This window comes from Anomaloglossus baeobatrachus, chromosome 2, assembly GCF_048569485.1.
Source record: "Anomaloglossus baeobatrachus isolate aAnoBae1 chromosome 2, aAnoBae1.hap1, whole genome shotgun sequence".
Taxonomy (NCBI): Eukaryota; Metazoa; Chordata; class Amphibia; order Anura; family Aromobatidae; genus Anomaloglossus; species Anomaloglossus baeobatrachus.
The window spans coordinates 650,205,689-650,218,331 of NC_134354.1; the positions used below are offsets into that span (position 1 = coordinate 650,205,689).

Here is a 12,643-nt window from a genome sequence, read left to right on the forward strand (position 1 = left end):
CTGCCAGGACGAGGTGGACTCGGGGAGGGCTGAGAAGGTCGGGCCCTGCGTGTCTAGTAAAAAACATCCTGGGCTAGAGTTGGGGGAGGGAGGTACTCTTTCCCTCCCGTGCCGTCAGACAAAAATAAAAGAGCCTGTCCAGACGATCGGCAAACCATCGGTCTGGAAAGGAGTACTGTGAGAGGCTTCTTAGAGACCGAGTCTCTATTATCGGAACCAGAGGGCCTTACCGATGGCTATGGTATTTGAGGCGGCAATAACTGCGCAGGTAGCAGCGTCGAGGGAGGCCTGCATGAGGTACTCAGCCGCCGCAGCAATGTGAACTATTACATCTGTGAGGGTCTGAGGGAAACGGGTAGTCCTGGTGCCTGTGCAACCCCCACGGAAGGGGAGAGGGACCCACAGCCTCAAGGCGGAGCGATCGAGCTGCTCCACTTGTCTGTCCGTCGGGTCCTTGAAGGAGGATCCATCAAGTAAAAGACAGGAGGGTCCTTCAGGCAGGCGGAAGCCACGTGACGGTCCACCAAGGCCGGATCGGCCCAGCTCTTAGAGACAGCTAAGCCAAAGGGGTACTGGGACTCCATGAGTTTACGGATACCGAAGCGGCGTCAAAATTTTTTTTTTGAGGTTTCTTCACCCTTTTAAAGGAGACCGCAGGGTCAGTAGTGGATGGGAGATCTTCCACATGCAGAGTTTTGGTTGATTGCTGCAATAAGTCCATCGCAGCTTGATCGCTCAGGGAGGTTGAAACCAAGGAATCATCCCAGTACAAACATCATTCCCCTTCCTCCGGCTCCTCAGAGACCGCGGAACATGTGAGAGAACCCCATCTGTGTACCCCAGAGGGAGAACCATGGGGGTCATGCCCTTTTTCTGATCTGCAACCAGTGAAGCAGAGGGCTGATTCTTGGCAGATGGACCCTCTATAGAGGTGTCATCAGGCTGCGTTCTGTCCAGGGGCCCCGAGGGGTGTGAAGACGATGTTGCAAAGCCAGCACCAGGTTCTGGGAACTGTGCCCATTCCGGGGGACTGGGAGCCGTAGGCTCTGGGCTGTCAGAGGTTGCTGCGGTGGTGGCGGGGGCGGGTGGGAGGGGGCCTCGCTACAGGGGCACCGGACTCACAGAAGAGGTGCTATCATCCCCTAGTAGCTCAGCATGGCAGGATGCATTAAAAGTCTTATAGTTGTTGCTGTAGTTGTGCAGGGCATAAAACATGTGACTGCAGCCTCTGGCTGATGAGCCACAAACTGATTGTAATGGGGGAGCAATGCTCTTCACAGCTAATGTGCAAGTGAGGATATAACTCACCCAGAACACTGATGACCCCTCCTCCCCTCCTCCTGTGTCCCAGTTCCTGTGGGAAGGAGGAAGAAAGCTCTGAGAGATGCCCACAGGCTCTTATCACAACAAGAGGGAGCAATGCTCTGCAGATCCTGTGTGAGGAGGGTTACGCGTGCTTTCGTGAGGGGGCGGGGCTTATTGAGTGTCGGAGGGGACGGGGCTTAGCTCTGACAAGAAGGCAGGAGAAAATATAATAATAAAAAAAAAAAATGGTGGGAAGGGACTCCCCTTCCCCCCTCCAGCCCTGCACAACAATGGTGGACAGAAAAAAACTCTAAGTGTACCGCAGCTGCGGCTGCACCGAGTCCTGTGAGCTGTCCCCTCCCCCCGCCACAGGTGGAATGCTTTGCAGGAGTCTGCAATTAGCCCATGTGCATCCAGTCAGTGTGACCTTTGCTCCAATTCCTGTCTGCTGTGCCCAGTCACAGAGCTGTATCAACTCAGACCCTGCCAGAGGGACTGCGGAAGTTTTTCATCTGCTCTGGAAAAAACGAAATGATCTCACCTCAGCTCCTGTGGAGATGGCAGTCTGATGCCTGGTCACACTTTGTGCGGAGCATGTATCAACTCAGAGTCTGCAAGAGGGACTGAGGAAGTTTTCATCTGCTCTGGGCTCTGGAAAATCAGTGCCATGAGACCTGTCGTCCAGTGAGTAACAGCCCAGGATCCAGCGTCGCAGGAGGGGGTACGGGGAGGCGACACTCTGCGTTCCCGCCTGTTGATGGTTTTGGGAAATCGGTCCCCGAAGGAACCGTCGCCCTCTAAAAACAAAAAATTCTTACTGCAGTAGTCTGCAGAGATGTGCCTCCTATAGACACTAAGCTAAAACTGAAGTAGCCTGGCTGGGCCAGGGGGTGTATACTGCAGGGGAGGAGCTAACATCTTTGCATCTACTTAGTGTCCTCCTATGGATAAGCAGCATAACACCCATGGTCCTGTGTCCCCCAATGAGGCGTCAGAGAAAAAAAAAAAGTACATAAAACTCATGGGAGCACAAGAATAGACAATATGTATCTGTCAGATTTGTATTACCAGTTATGAAGTGTGAATCCCCATACATATCTAGTATAGAGAGGCTGAGCCTAGCCGTCATTCCAGACTGTCTGCTCTCACGTTACAGAATAAAGTCACAGCTTATATGACGTGGTCTTCAATAGATCCAGGCTATGTGACTTGCAGTTTTTGCATAATCTAAAGATACCTTGGTTGAGAACTAGGGAAATTCCCTTACATAAAGGCAATGTGTCACCATCATTCATTTGTTACAATAAAATTAAATGTTAATATATGAGACAATGAACTAAAATCAAATTGCAAGCCAGATCAGCTATCATTTTCAAGAGATCACTTACCTGGGTAGATTTCACCTCGATATTCTACTATGCATTTACATTGTTACTAAATACAGAGCTGGACTCCACCACTGGGATCTAACATTGCTTTTAGCAGAACAAATAAGAAAACGGAGCAAAATTCCTGTTTTATGCACAACCCTAAACGCTCCTGTATATACGGCTAGAAAGAAACCCTTGACCAAATGCTGTCAGCGTATTAGCTTCACTACGTCCAGGACATCGATCAGATGAAAAATTAGTAGCAAATTAAGATGGTTTAGGCAACATTTCCTGTAAAGAGTGTTTTTGGTATCACTTACGTTTCCTCTGGTTTGTCATCCGGTTCATCCTCTTTAAGTGGAGCTTCAATTGGCTTCTGCTCTTCTTCCTGCAAAGAAGGAAATAAGAAAATGGTTTGACTGTTTAGTCAGCAAGTGCCATAAAGCTGGTAAATAGAAAGAAAGATGGTCTGCACTCAGACTTATGATGATGGTGGTGCAAGTGAAAATTGGGTCAAGGACCCTAGTATCAAATCCCAAACGAATTCACTGCACTCGATGTATGTGATGCAAAATGTGACAAAATTTTATTAAATAAAGGAATTGAGACTATGCAATCAGACGTTTCGACCCGCCTGGGTCTTAGTCAGGAGTCGCTGTATAGTGGGTGTCTGGAGGATGAAAGATGAGGTGCACTGTAGCACTAGTGCATATCTGAAGGTGCCTTGAGGATTGTACAGAGTTTGCAGGCGCAGCAGCGCTGTTGCTATTGAGGATACATTATGCACCAGTTCTGTGTACATATTGCTAATCCCTGCCTAACCATCCCTGTATACACTAGAATAGATAAAGTGAGCTTTATAAAAAGTATTTCTAAAGATCTTATATTATCACCCCATTAGCATGTTAGTACACCCCTGTGGGTGTGCTAACATGGTGATGAATGCGCAGCGTCAGAGGAGATCTCACTCACCTCTCTCCGCTGCCATCGCCAATGGATGCTGGATTTCGGCTCAGTGCGCATGACCACGGAGTTTGGGTCATTTGTACTATGAAGCCAGGTGTATGCGTCCTGGCTTCAAAATTAAGTAGTGCACATGACCCATACTCCGGGGTCATGTGCACTGAGCCGAAATCCAGCATCAAGCGGCGATGGCAGTGGAGAGGTGAGCGAGAACTCGTCTGACGCTGCACATTCATTATTATATTAGCACACCCACAGGGGCGTACTAATATGCTAATGGGGCGACTAGCAAGGGAAGCAACGCCCTTGGGGCTACTGCCCTCGCTCATTAGCATACAATATAAGATCTTTAGAAATACTTTTTCTAAATCCCTTTATCTATGCTAGTGTATACAGGGACGGTTAGGCAGGTATTAGCAATATACACCCAGAACTGCTCATGGCTCTGGGTGCATATTGCACCTGACAGGTTCCCTTTAAATCTGAATTTGATGGTTAATAGTTTAAATGGCATTCATCGTATGGGTTACAGTACAGTTTTATAGCTTGGGTCGTTATGGATGTGGTGTTCATAAACAAGCACTTTAGTTGCTATATAAAACAGCATTTGCATTGCAGTGCAGAGCGCTGGCCTCTGTGCGGCAGGAATACATTTCCACTGAACATACATCCAAGGAGTCACAGTCAACTGAAATAAAGCGTGGACTCCGGCAGCCTCCTGGACCGGGCCGCGATAGTCAAGGGGTTTACCGTGTCTGCGGGCCACATGAATCAGCCTCAGGGGCTGCATGCACCACGCGTGTTGGAGACCCCTGCTCTAAATACTGCTTAGTGAAACATGTCCTAATTTTGCCATAACATTACCTAGATATCAGATAAAATTATTAAAATCAAGTGAACAGCGGGGTCCATTATGTGCCGGGAAGAAAAACAGTGGATGTCTCCACAAGAAATTAGGGACAAATTCAAGATACACAGGAAACATTTCATACAGGTCCTGCAGCTTCATTCTTTTTGTAAGTCCAGACTCAGAAAGTTGGAGAGGGAATCTGTCTCTCATGCCTTAGATGACAGTATAGGCCCGCGCACCCAAATGGCGAGTATCACCTCACTGTACAGCACCATAAGGCACAAATTTGTTAAATTAAAACAGAGCAAAATGTTCAGAACATGGGAGAGGTGGACAGGAGATGAGGAGATAGCGAAGACAATATTACAAGGGTGGGAACGGGTGAGAAAATCCATCTTGTGTGAGAGATGGAGGGAGACTTATTTCAAGCTCATGCACACAGCGCTGTATGGCTTTAACATCCCGCCTTCACATAGCTGCCCTGGCCGGATTACAGCATGTCCTAAGTGTGGGGTGTCCTTTACGAATCTGTGGCATGGGGTGTGGGAGTGCACAGAAGTAACAACATATTGGAAGCGAGTAAGGGACCAGATTCAAGAATGTTGGGGAACGAAACTTCCACAAACACCACAGGCTCTGCTCTTCCACCAATTACGCCCCCCCGAATCTGAATATCAGAGTATGGTAGACAAAGTAAAGATTCCTAGAAACATCCACACATTTTTAGTGGTGGCTCTTCGGGCTTTGTTTAGTGAGTGGCTTAAACCAAACACTCCATCGATGGGAGCAATAATATCTCACGTGAAACATCTATTGGGACTGGAACTGATAGAAGCAGAAAGGAGTAAAGAAAAGTCAGCAGCAAAAGTTTTTCCGCTGTGGAAAAAATTCATTGGTTTTCATTATACTTCTCAGGAAATCTTGAAAATAATTAGCCCTTTCCGCCATACAGAATGGTATTGTCTGGAAGACCTGGGAGGGACGCTGGGGGTTTTGGGACCATCATTAGACAGTACCATATGGAGATGGTAGTCGACACCATAGCAAGAACATAATTGTGGAAGGGTTCACACTCACATTCTTATTCTTTTGTGATACTACCTTTTATTTTTTCTTCCTATGCAAGGTTTACAGTTACAGTTGCATTGACGAACAAATCAATCTCGTGTATGCTGATGTTTACTATTTGACCATGGAACTTACTGTTTAATTTTTTTGTTATGTTTAAAAATTTGAATAAAAAAGATGTTTAAAAAAAAAAAATCAAATGAATACGTCTATGTGATCTAAGAAACAATTGGAATGAACAAAACCCTCTATCTGTATGTCAGAATTTGACAACACCACCATTTACATACAGTAATAGATTATGTCGCACCCTCCATAAAGTTTTCTTAGCATAATACAGCAGTAGCCTGCCAGGACTTTCTTCTGCGCAGTATTACGGCTCCCGTAAAGGAGCCACACTGATTCAGAATTCAATGTTGTTGCAAGATGGTGGTCGAGTTCCTACCACTGAAGACACCAAATGTGTTCTTAAATATATACATATGTGATAAGATATAAAGTAATGTTATCTATAATTGTATAGTGGAAGGTATTGTAATGTATAACATGTAGCAGAGTAGAGAATGTTACCATGTAAAGGTGTAGCAGTATGGAAGATGTAATGTACAGTATGTGTATTGGTATAAGGCAGAGGTCTCAAACACACAGCCCGCAGGTGGCCCCTGAGGCTGCTTGTTGCGGCTCCCAGAACCCCTGACGATCGCGACCCTATGCTGGAGATCAGCGCCAGCAGAGCACAGTTGAATCATTTGCAGCGCCGCGCATAGGAGCTTTCTGCACTATTCCAATGGCTGTCGCCCACCAATCAGATGCAAGGAGGTGACATCGCTGTATGACGTCACCTCCTTGCATCTGATTGGCGGAGAGCAGCCATTGGTATAGTGCAGAAAGCTCCGCTGCGCGGCATTGCAAATTACTCAACCGTAGTAAAGTCTTGCCGGCGCCGATCCCCGGCCAGCATAAGGCCACGATCTTCACGGGGTCTGCGGGCCGCAACAAGCAGGTAAGATACATGTCCACGATCAGGACTCACTGCGTCCTGGACGCAGCAGGTCCTGACCTGCGGGGCCGCAAGTCTCCTGTGTTGGAGATCACAGGAGACCACAACGGTCCATGATTAGGGTTCAGTGTGCTGCGGCCTCCTCACTGTGTTCTCCCTGCAGTGGATGCATGCGACTCCACAGCAAACAATTCACATGCTGTGGCCTCTGAAAGCCGCACCGCAGGTCAGTGTTTGCTGCGAGCCACACACGCACAGTGGCATGGGATTTCTAGAAACTGCACATTGCAGTGTTTTGGATGCAGCTGAAACATGCTGCACTCAAAATGCTGCAAACACTGATCATGGGCACACAGGGAACGGAGGAAAGGTGAGGAGAATTTTTTGAGTATTATACTACAAGTATGAGCACAATACTACAAGTATGGGCACAATGCTGCAGGGCACATGGATGGGCAGTGGGCACAATACAAGGAAGAGCACAATACTACAGGGCACAAGGATGGGCACAATGCTACAGGGCACAAGGATGGGCACAATGCTACAGGGCACAAGGATGTGCACAATACTAGTGGGCACAAGGATGAACACAACACTAGTGGGCACAAGGATGAGCACAAAGCTACAGGGCACAAGGATGGGTACAATACCCCAAGGATGGGCACAATACTACAAGAATGGACATATTACTACAGGGCACACTGATGTGGGACATTACTGCAGCATGGGGACATTACTACAAGATGTTAGCCAAGATTACTATATGATGCGGCTAATTGTAAAACAATATTACAAGAAGGTGATAAAATGTAAAAAAATAAAGCATGATTTTTGTCATTAAAAATGCTTTTTTTATATATATATATAACTTACTTAAGTAAAGAAAAAGTGCAGGTTTGATATAATAAACAAGCAAAATGTGATCCAAAAAGTGTATAGCAAAAAAAAAACCATGGAATCATTAAAAATGTCACTTTGTCCTGCAAGGAATGAGGCCCCTCTCAATTTTTTTTTTTTCTTCGATGTGCGGCCCATACACCCAGCTGAGTTTGAGACCCCTGGTATAAGGTGTAATGTTATTTAGTGTTAAAATATTTTTATTAAAGGGTTTAACAATTAAAGGGGGAAAAGTAATAATCATAGAAATTATTTAAATAATGCACATAAATTACAAATTAACAACAAACTTAATATAATCTATACCTAGATCATAAGGAAGGGAGGAGAGTGAAAGGAAATAGGAAGTTGGAGATCAAATAGTTTTATTGGTTGGGTTGTGTAATGTTATTTAGTATAAAACGTAGGATGCGTTCTGAACCATCAGCAGACGCATGTGTAATTACACCTTTCTACCCATCCCTGTGTTGTAAAATTGTATAATATGAAAGTAATAAACGTTTTATTAGTTACATATTTCCTATGTAAGTAGCGGAACTCGTCGCCCCATGGGTGTCACATTGCCCTGTAGGTGTTTGCATACTTTCCATGGTGTTACGCCCCTGTGGTCGTGATACCATGAATTCACATGAGTGACGTCCCCAGTCGCTCCTTCAGATCCCTTTTCCGGGTGTTCACTCACCGGCTTCAGACACGTTCTGCGCATGATCAGACTCTTCTGATCATGCGCAGTGCGCGACTGAAACTGACAACAAGCACGTGGGAATGGTAAGTGCACACGCGCGGGATTCTGAAGAAGATACGGGGGACATCGCACATGTGAATTCATGGTATCATGCCCACAGGGCAATGTGACACCCAAGGGGCGACGAGCTCTGCTATTTACATAGGAAATATGTAAGTAATAAAACGTTTATTACTTTCATATTACACAATTTTACAACACAGGGATGGGTAAGGAGGTGTAATTAGAGCACACATGTGTTACGGGCCGAGGTGCTGCCGTGTCTCGGACGTCTTCTTCCTCATCTGGCACTTCATTGAAACGTTCTAGTCGTCTGGCAGCTTTACAGTCTGTGGGGAGAACTTTCTATGGTTCAGGGACTAAGTTCGAAAAAGCAGCTACTGCACATGTGCAGGAAAACAATGTTGTTTCCAAGCCAAGTCCGTAATAGGCCTAAATGATCAGGCTCGCCACGTGGCAGCAGCTGATTGGCTGAGGTAACAGCATGTCAGCAGTGATATCTCCTTATTGGTAGTGGGGGACATCACCGATGATGCTCTGTAGCGCTATTGGCCGAGGTTCGGGCTGGCAATGGGCGCCACCATCTTGTGAGCAGTGACTAAGTTATAAAAAACCTTGGAGCACGCACGTGAGTGCTCAGTTGCTTCTGTCCATGCATGTGCTCTCCTCCTGAGTACTACAGTATAGCGATAGGCATTATAGGCGCAGTCCGGTCTACAGCCTGTGTATGTCCGCTGGTTAAGCGAGTTCTACCTACCCATTGCTGAGATTGCTGGTTAGCCATATACTTTCTGAATGTAGGGCTTAGGTGTGGTTAGCACACATACTATCAGGCTAGACCGATTGAATGGCGTCTTTTCTATCCTCTAATCTTCTGTGGCTGTTGTAGAGGGCAGCCGATCTTTATCCATATCGCTATACAGTGCGGTTAGCACAGAGTGCTCCTAGATCAGTGTTACACGGAGCCAGCGTACAGGGCAGTACGGTTAGTCCTGTGCCCTATCCTTTTATACACATTGTGTGTGTGATCTAGACACACTATATATATATATATACTGTGTAAATATACATACTATAACCTGAGAAAACAGAGGCTTTAGTATTAGGATCTCCGTGATACACAACGGTGCTCCTACACCTTCATATTATTTAGTTGCCTCTGTGAGTCAACAGAGGCTTCTTGCTCAAACGGAGCTACTCTGAAGTAAGAGTGGCAGCTCTATATGTGGTGTGACCTGTAACACTACATTACTACCCCCTCGGTGTTACAGCTGCTGTTCTCTGTTATCAGCCATTAACCAGCAGCAAGATAATACCTTTACACAGTGAACCCTGACTATTTGTATTATACCATCTTTGTTCCAAATAGATAGGCCCACCATAATACACGTGTCTGCTGATAGGTCAGAACGCATATTGTACGTGACAGGATCCCTTTAATAAGGTATTATTAGTGTTATAGGTGCAGGCGAAAAGTTAAATCTGCCCGGTGACAGACAGCTGACAGTTGGGATTCTAGGATTAGCCAATAGGGAAAGAGCTACTGATGAGAGAGAGAAACGGTTGCTGTGGAAACGTCAGTTAGGATCCAGCCTGTGACAGGAGCAGACCTCAGGTCTGAGGAGCAGCAGAGCCGCATGACGTGGGTGTCCTGAAGAGAGGGAGACCAGGACATAGAATAGTGTGACCGAGGAAAAGAGGGAACAACTAAGGGGCGGAGCCTGGACCGGGATGTGAGCACACACAGGGAGACACTCTCCTGCTGACTCCCCGTGATACCGCTGGAGGTGCCGCACGGCTGACGATTATAGTGACACTGGAGGGCGGGGGAAGGTACCGGCATCCAGCAGGAAAAGTCTCAGCTCCTGAACCGGCAGCATGTCCAGGTGGCGACAGAGGGAAGTTGGAGCAGGCAGAGGGCCTGGATCACAAAATCGAGGTCAGAGAGGAGGCAGAGAAAGCAAACACAGCCTGCCAGCATCGCATGGAAGCAGCTGCAAAACTTGCACAGTTTGCAAGACAATCAGAGGAATCTCTGGAGGACAAACAGGAGGAGGATTCAGGAGAACAGCAGGCAGCAGAGGAAATACAGGAGAACCCCACTATTAAGGATTTGTTTCAGGTAGTCTCCTTTTGCAAACAGGCCCTCAAAACATTAACCCAGCAGGTGCTGGGAATACAAGGGGATATACCTACTCTCAAAAAAGATCAGACGAAAACTAATATGAGAACCAGTGCTGTGGAGGAAAGAGTGGGGGCTGCTGAGGATCATATAGTTACACTGCAAAAAGCAGAGAAAAAGTTCCAGCAGCAAATATCGGAGTTGTCCGGGAAAACGGATGACTTGGAGAACCGTGCCAGGAGGAACAATATAAGACTGGTGGGCATCCCGGAAAAAGTAGAGGGAAGAAATCCTACTGAAATGATAGAAACGTGGCTTAAAGAAAAGATTGGCGCTGATAATTTAACCAAGTTATATGCAATTGAGAGGGCGCACAGAGTCCCAATGCAACCGCAACCACCTGGCAAGGGGCCCCGTATGATGCTGGCGAAACTGCTTAACTACAGGGACCGGAATATTATTCTACGCAAGGCGTGGGATCTGGAGAACCTGACAATTGATGGACACCCAGTGGCTATATACCCCGACTACACTGTATCGGTACAGAAGCAAAGAATGCAATTAACAGGGGTAAAGAGTCGACTCCGTGAGCTGGGGCTTAAATATTCCATGATGTTCCCAGTAAAACTTCGAGTAGCAGCACTGGAGAAGGTGCACTTTTTTCTTGATCCAGAGGAGGCCATGAAATGGATATACACCAATGCAAGAAAGCTGCAAACAACAGGAGAAGGATAGAAGCTGGCTATGAGTGACACTGCAATTTCCTAATTTTCCTGGACTACAGGACTGGCTACTCATAAGCATTTGCATATGCTAGAGGAGAAGGAGACTTCATAAGCCCATTTTTATGGCAGTGACGGTACACTTTTTTTTTCCCCCTTTGTCTTACAGGTTATTATTGTTGATCTGTTGCTCCTGTCCCTCAGTGTTAGATGGGGCAGGAAGAAGTTTCCCAACACTAAGCTGGACAATGACAGGAGGAAGATAATCTCCCCCCCCCTTTTTTTTTTTATTTTTTTCTTCTGGCCGTGCAGCGGCGATTGATAAATGTTTAAGTTTTCAAAAATTCTTATGTTAGTAGTTTACATGATATGATATATGCAAATGAAAACGAATATGGTGAAGGCGGGAGGTGAGTTAGGGATTCTGCTCACTGGGATGAGACAGGTTTGGTATGAGAGAAAAGGAGGAAGGAGGTTGACCGGTCTGGGGGAGACAGACCTCATTCCCTATAAGGGAGTTAAAGCTGTAAATCAGAGGTGGAGGAGTTTTGTTGGGGTGGTTCTAGGGAGTGGGTTAGGGAAGGGAAAGACTCAGCGTACAGAGGGACAGGATGTTTGTTTAAAGATAACCAGTAATTTTCAACATGGGAGAGGAGATTAAAATATTATGTTGGAATGTAAGGGGACTGTCAGATAGAGGTAGAAGAGACGCAATGATAAAATATATGCTAGACCAGAGACCATCAATAATGTGTTTATTGGAGACGTATTTGACGAGCGAAACGACAAATGTACTGAACAAGCGATGGGTGCAAAAGGCGTATCACTCTACTTTTTCTACTTATGCTAGAGGGGTCTCTGTGTTGGTCCATAGATCCGCCCTATATGAAGAAGTGGAGACATGGATAGACACAGAGGGACAATATGTAATGATGATCTGTAAGTTGTATTGACAATTATTATGCATTACTGCTATATATGTTCCACCGCCTTACACTAGTGTCAAAATTAGAGAGGTGAGAGAGCGTTCGGCTAAATGGGGGAATTTGCCATTCTTGTTGGTCGGTGACTTTAATAATGTCATAAATGCATATTGGGACAGGAGCAGAAACTCACGGGAGGCGAGGAGGGACGGAGCGACAGCATTTGGTATCTTTATTCAAGAATTGGGGTTGGTAGACGTTTGGATAAGGAATTTAGGGGTGACCTGTTTTTCCTGTCACTCAGCGACCCATGGTACGCTTTCCTGTATAGACCTGGCCTTGGGAAATGCAATGATGGATTCTGGAATTTCAAATGTTGAATATTTGGCTAGAGTAATATCGGATCATAGTCCAATACTGGTATCTATTAAAAAACGGGGAGTAAGGGAGAGGTTAACAAGAGAATGGAAGCTACATCCAGTTTGGGTAAAAAGTATTGACATGGACGGTATAGCCAGTGAGATTCTGGAATATTTTGCCCTTAATAGCAGTAGTGCGGATCCATTGGTAGTTTGGGACGCCATGAAGGCATACCTGAGAAGCCTTTTATTTAGAGACATTTGCCGGTGTAAGTCTCGTAGTAGACAGGGGGAAATTGATTGCTTAGAGGTCTTGAAG

At 46.0% G+C, this 12,643-nt stretch overlaps 1 protein-coding gene across 1 annotated transcript in view; it reads right to left on the minus strand.

Moving 5' to 3' along the window:
* SARNP (SAP domain containing ribonucleoprotein) overlaps positions 1-12,643 on the minus strand; it is a 201,772-nt gene that overhangs the window by 122,967 nt on the left and 66,162 nt on the right. Inside the window, exon 4 of the mRNA XM_075337002.1 lies at positions 2,996-3,063. Within this exon, the coding sequence (XP_075193117.1) occupies positions 2,996-3,063 (68 nt within the window). The remainder of the gene's footprint in view (positions 1-2,995; positions 3,064-12,643) is intronic.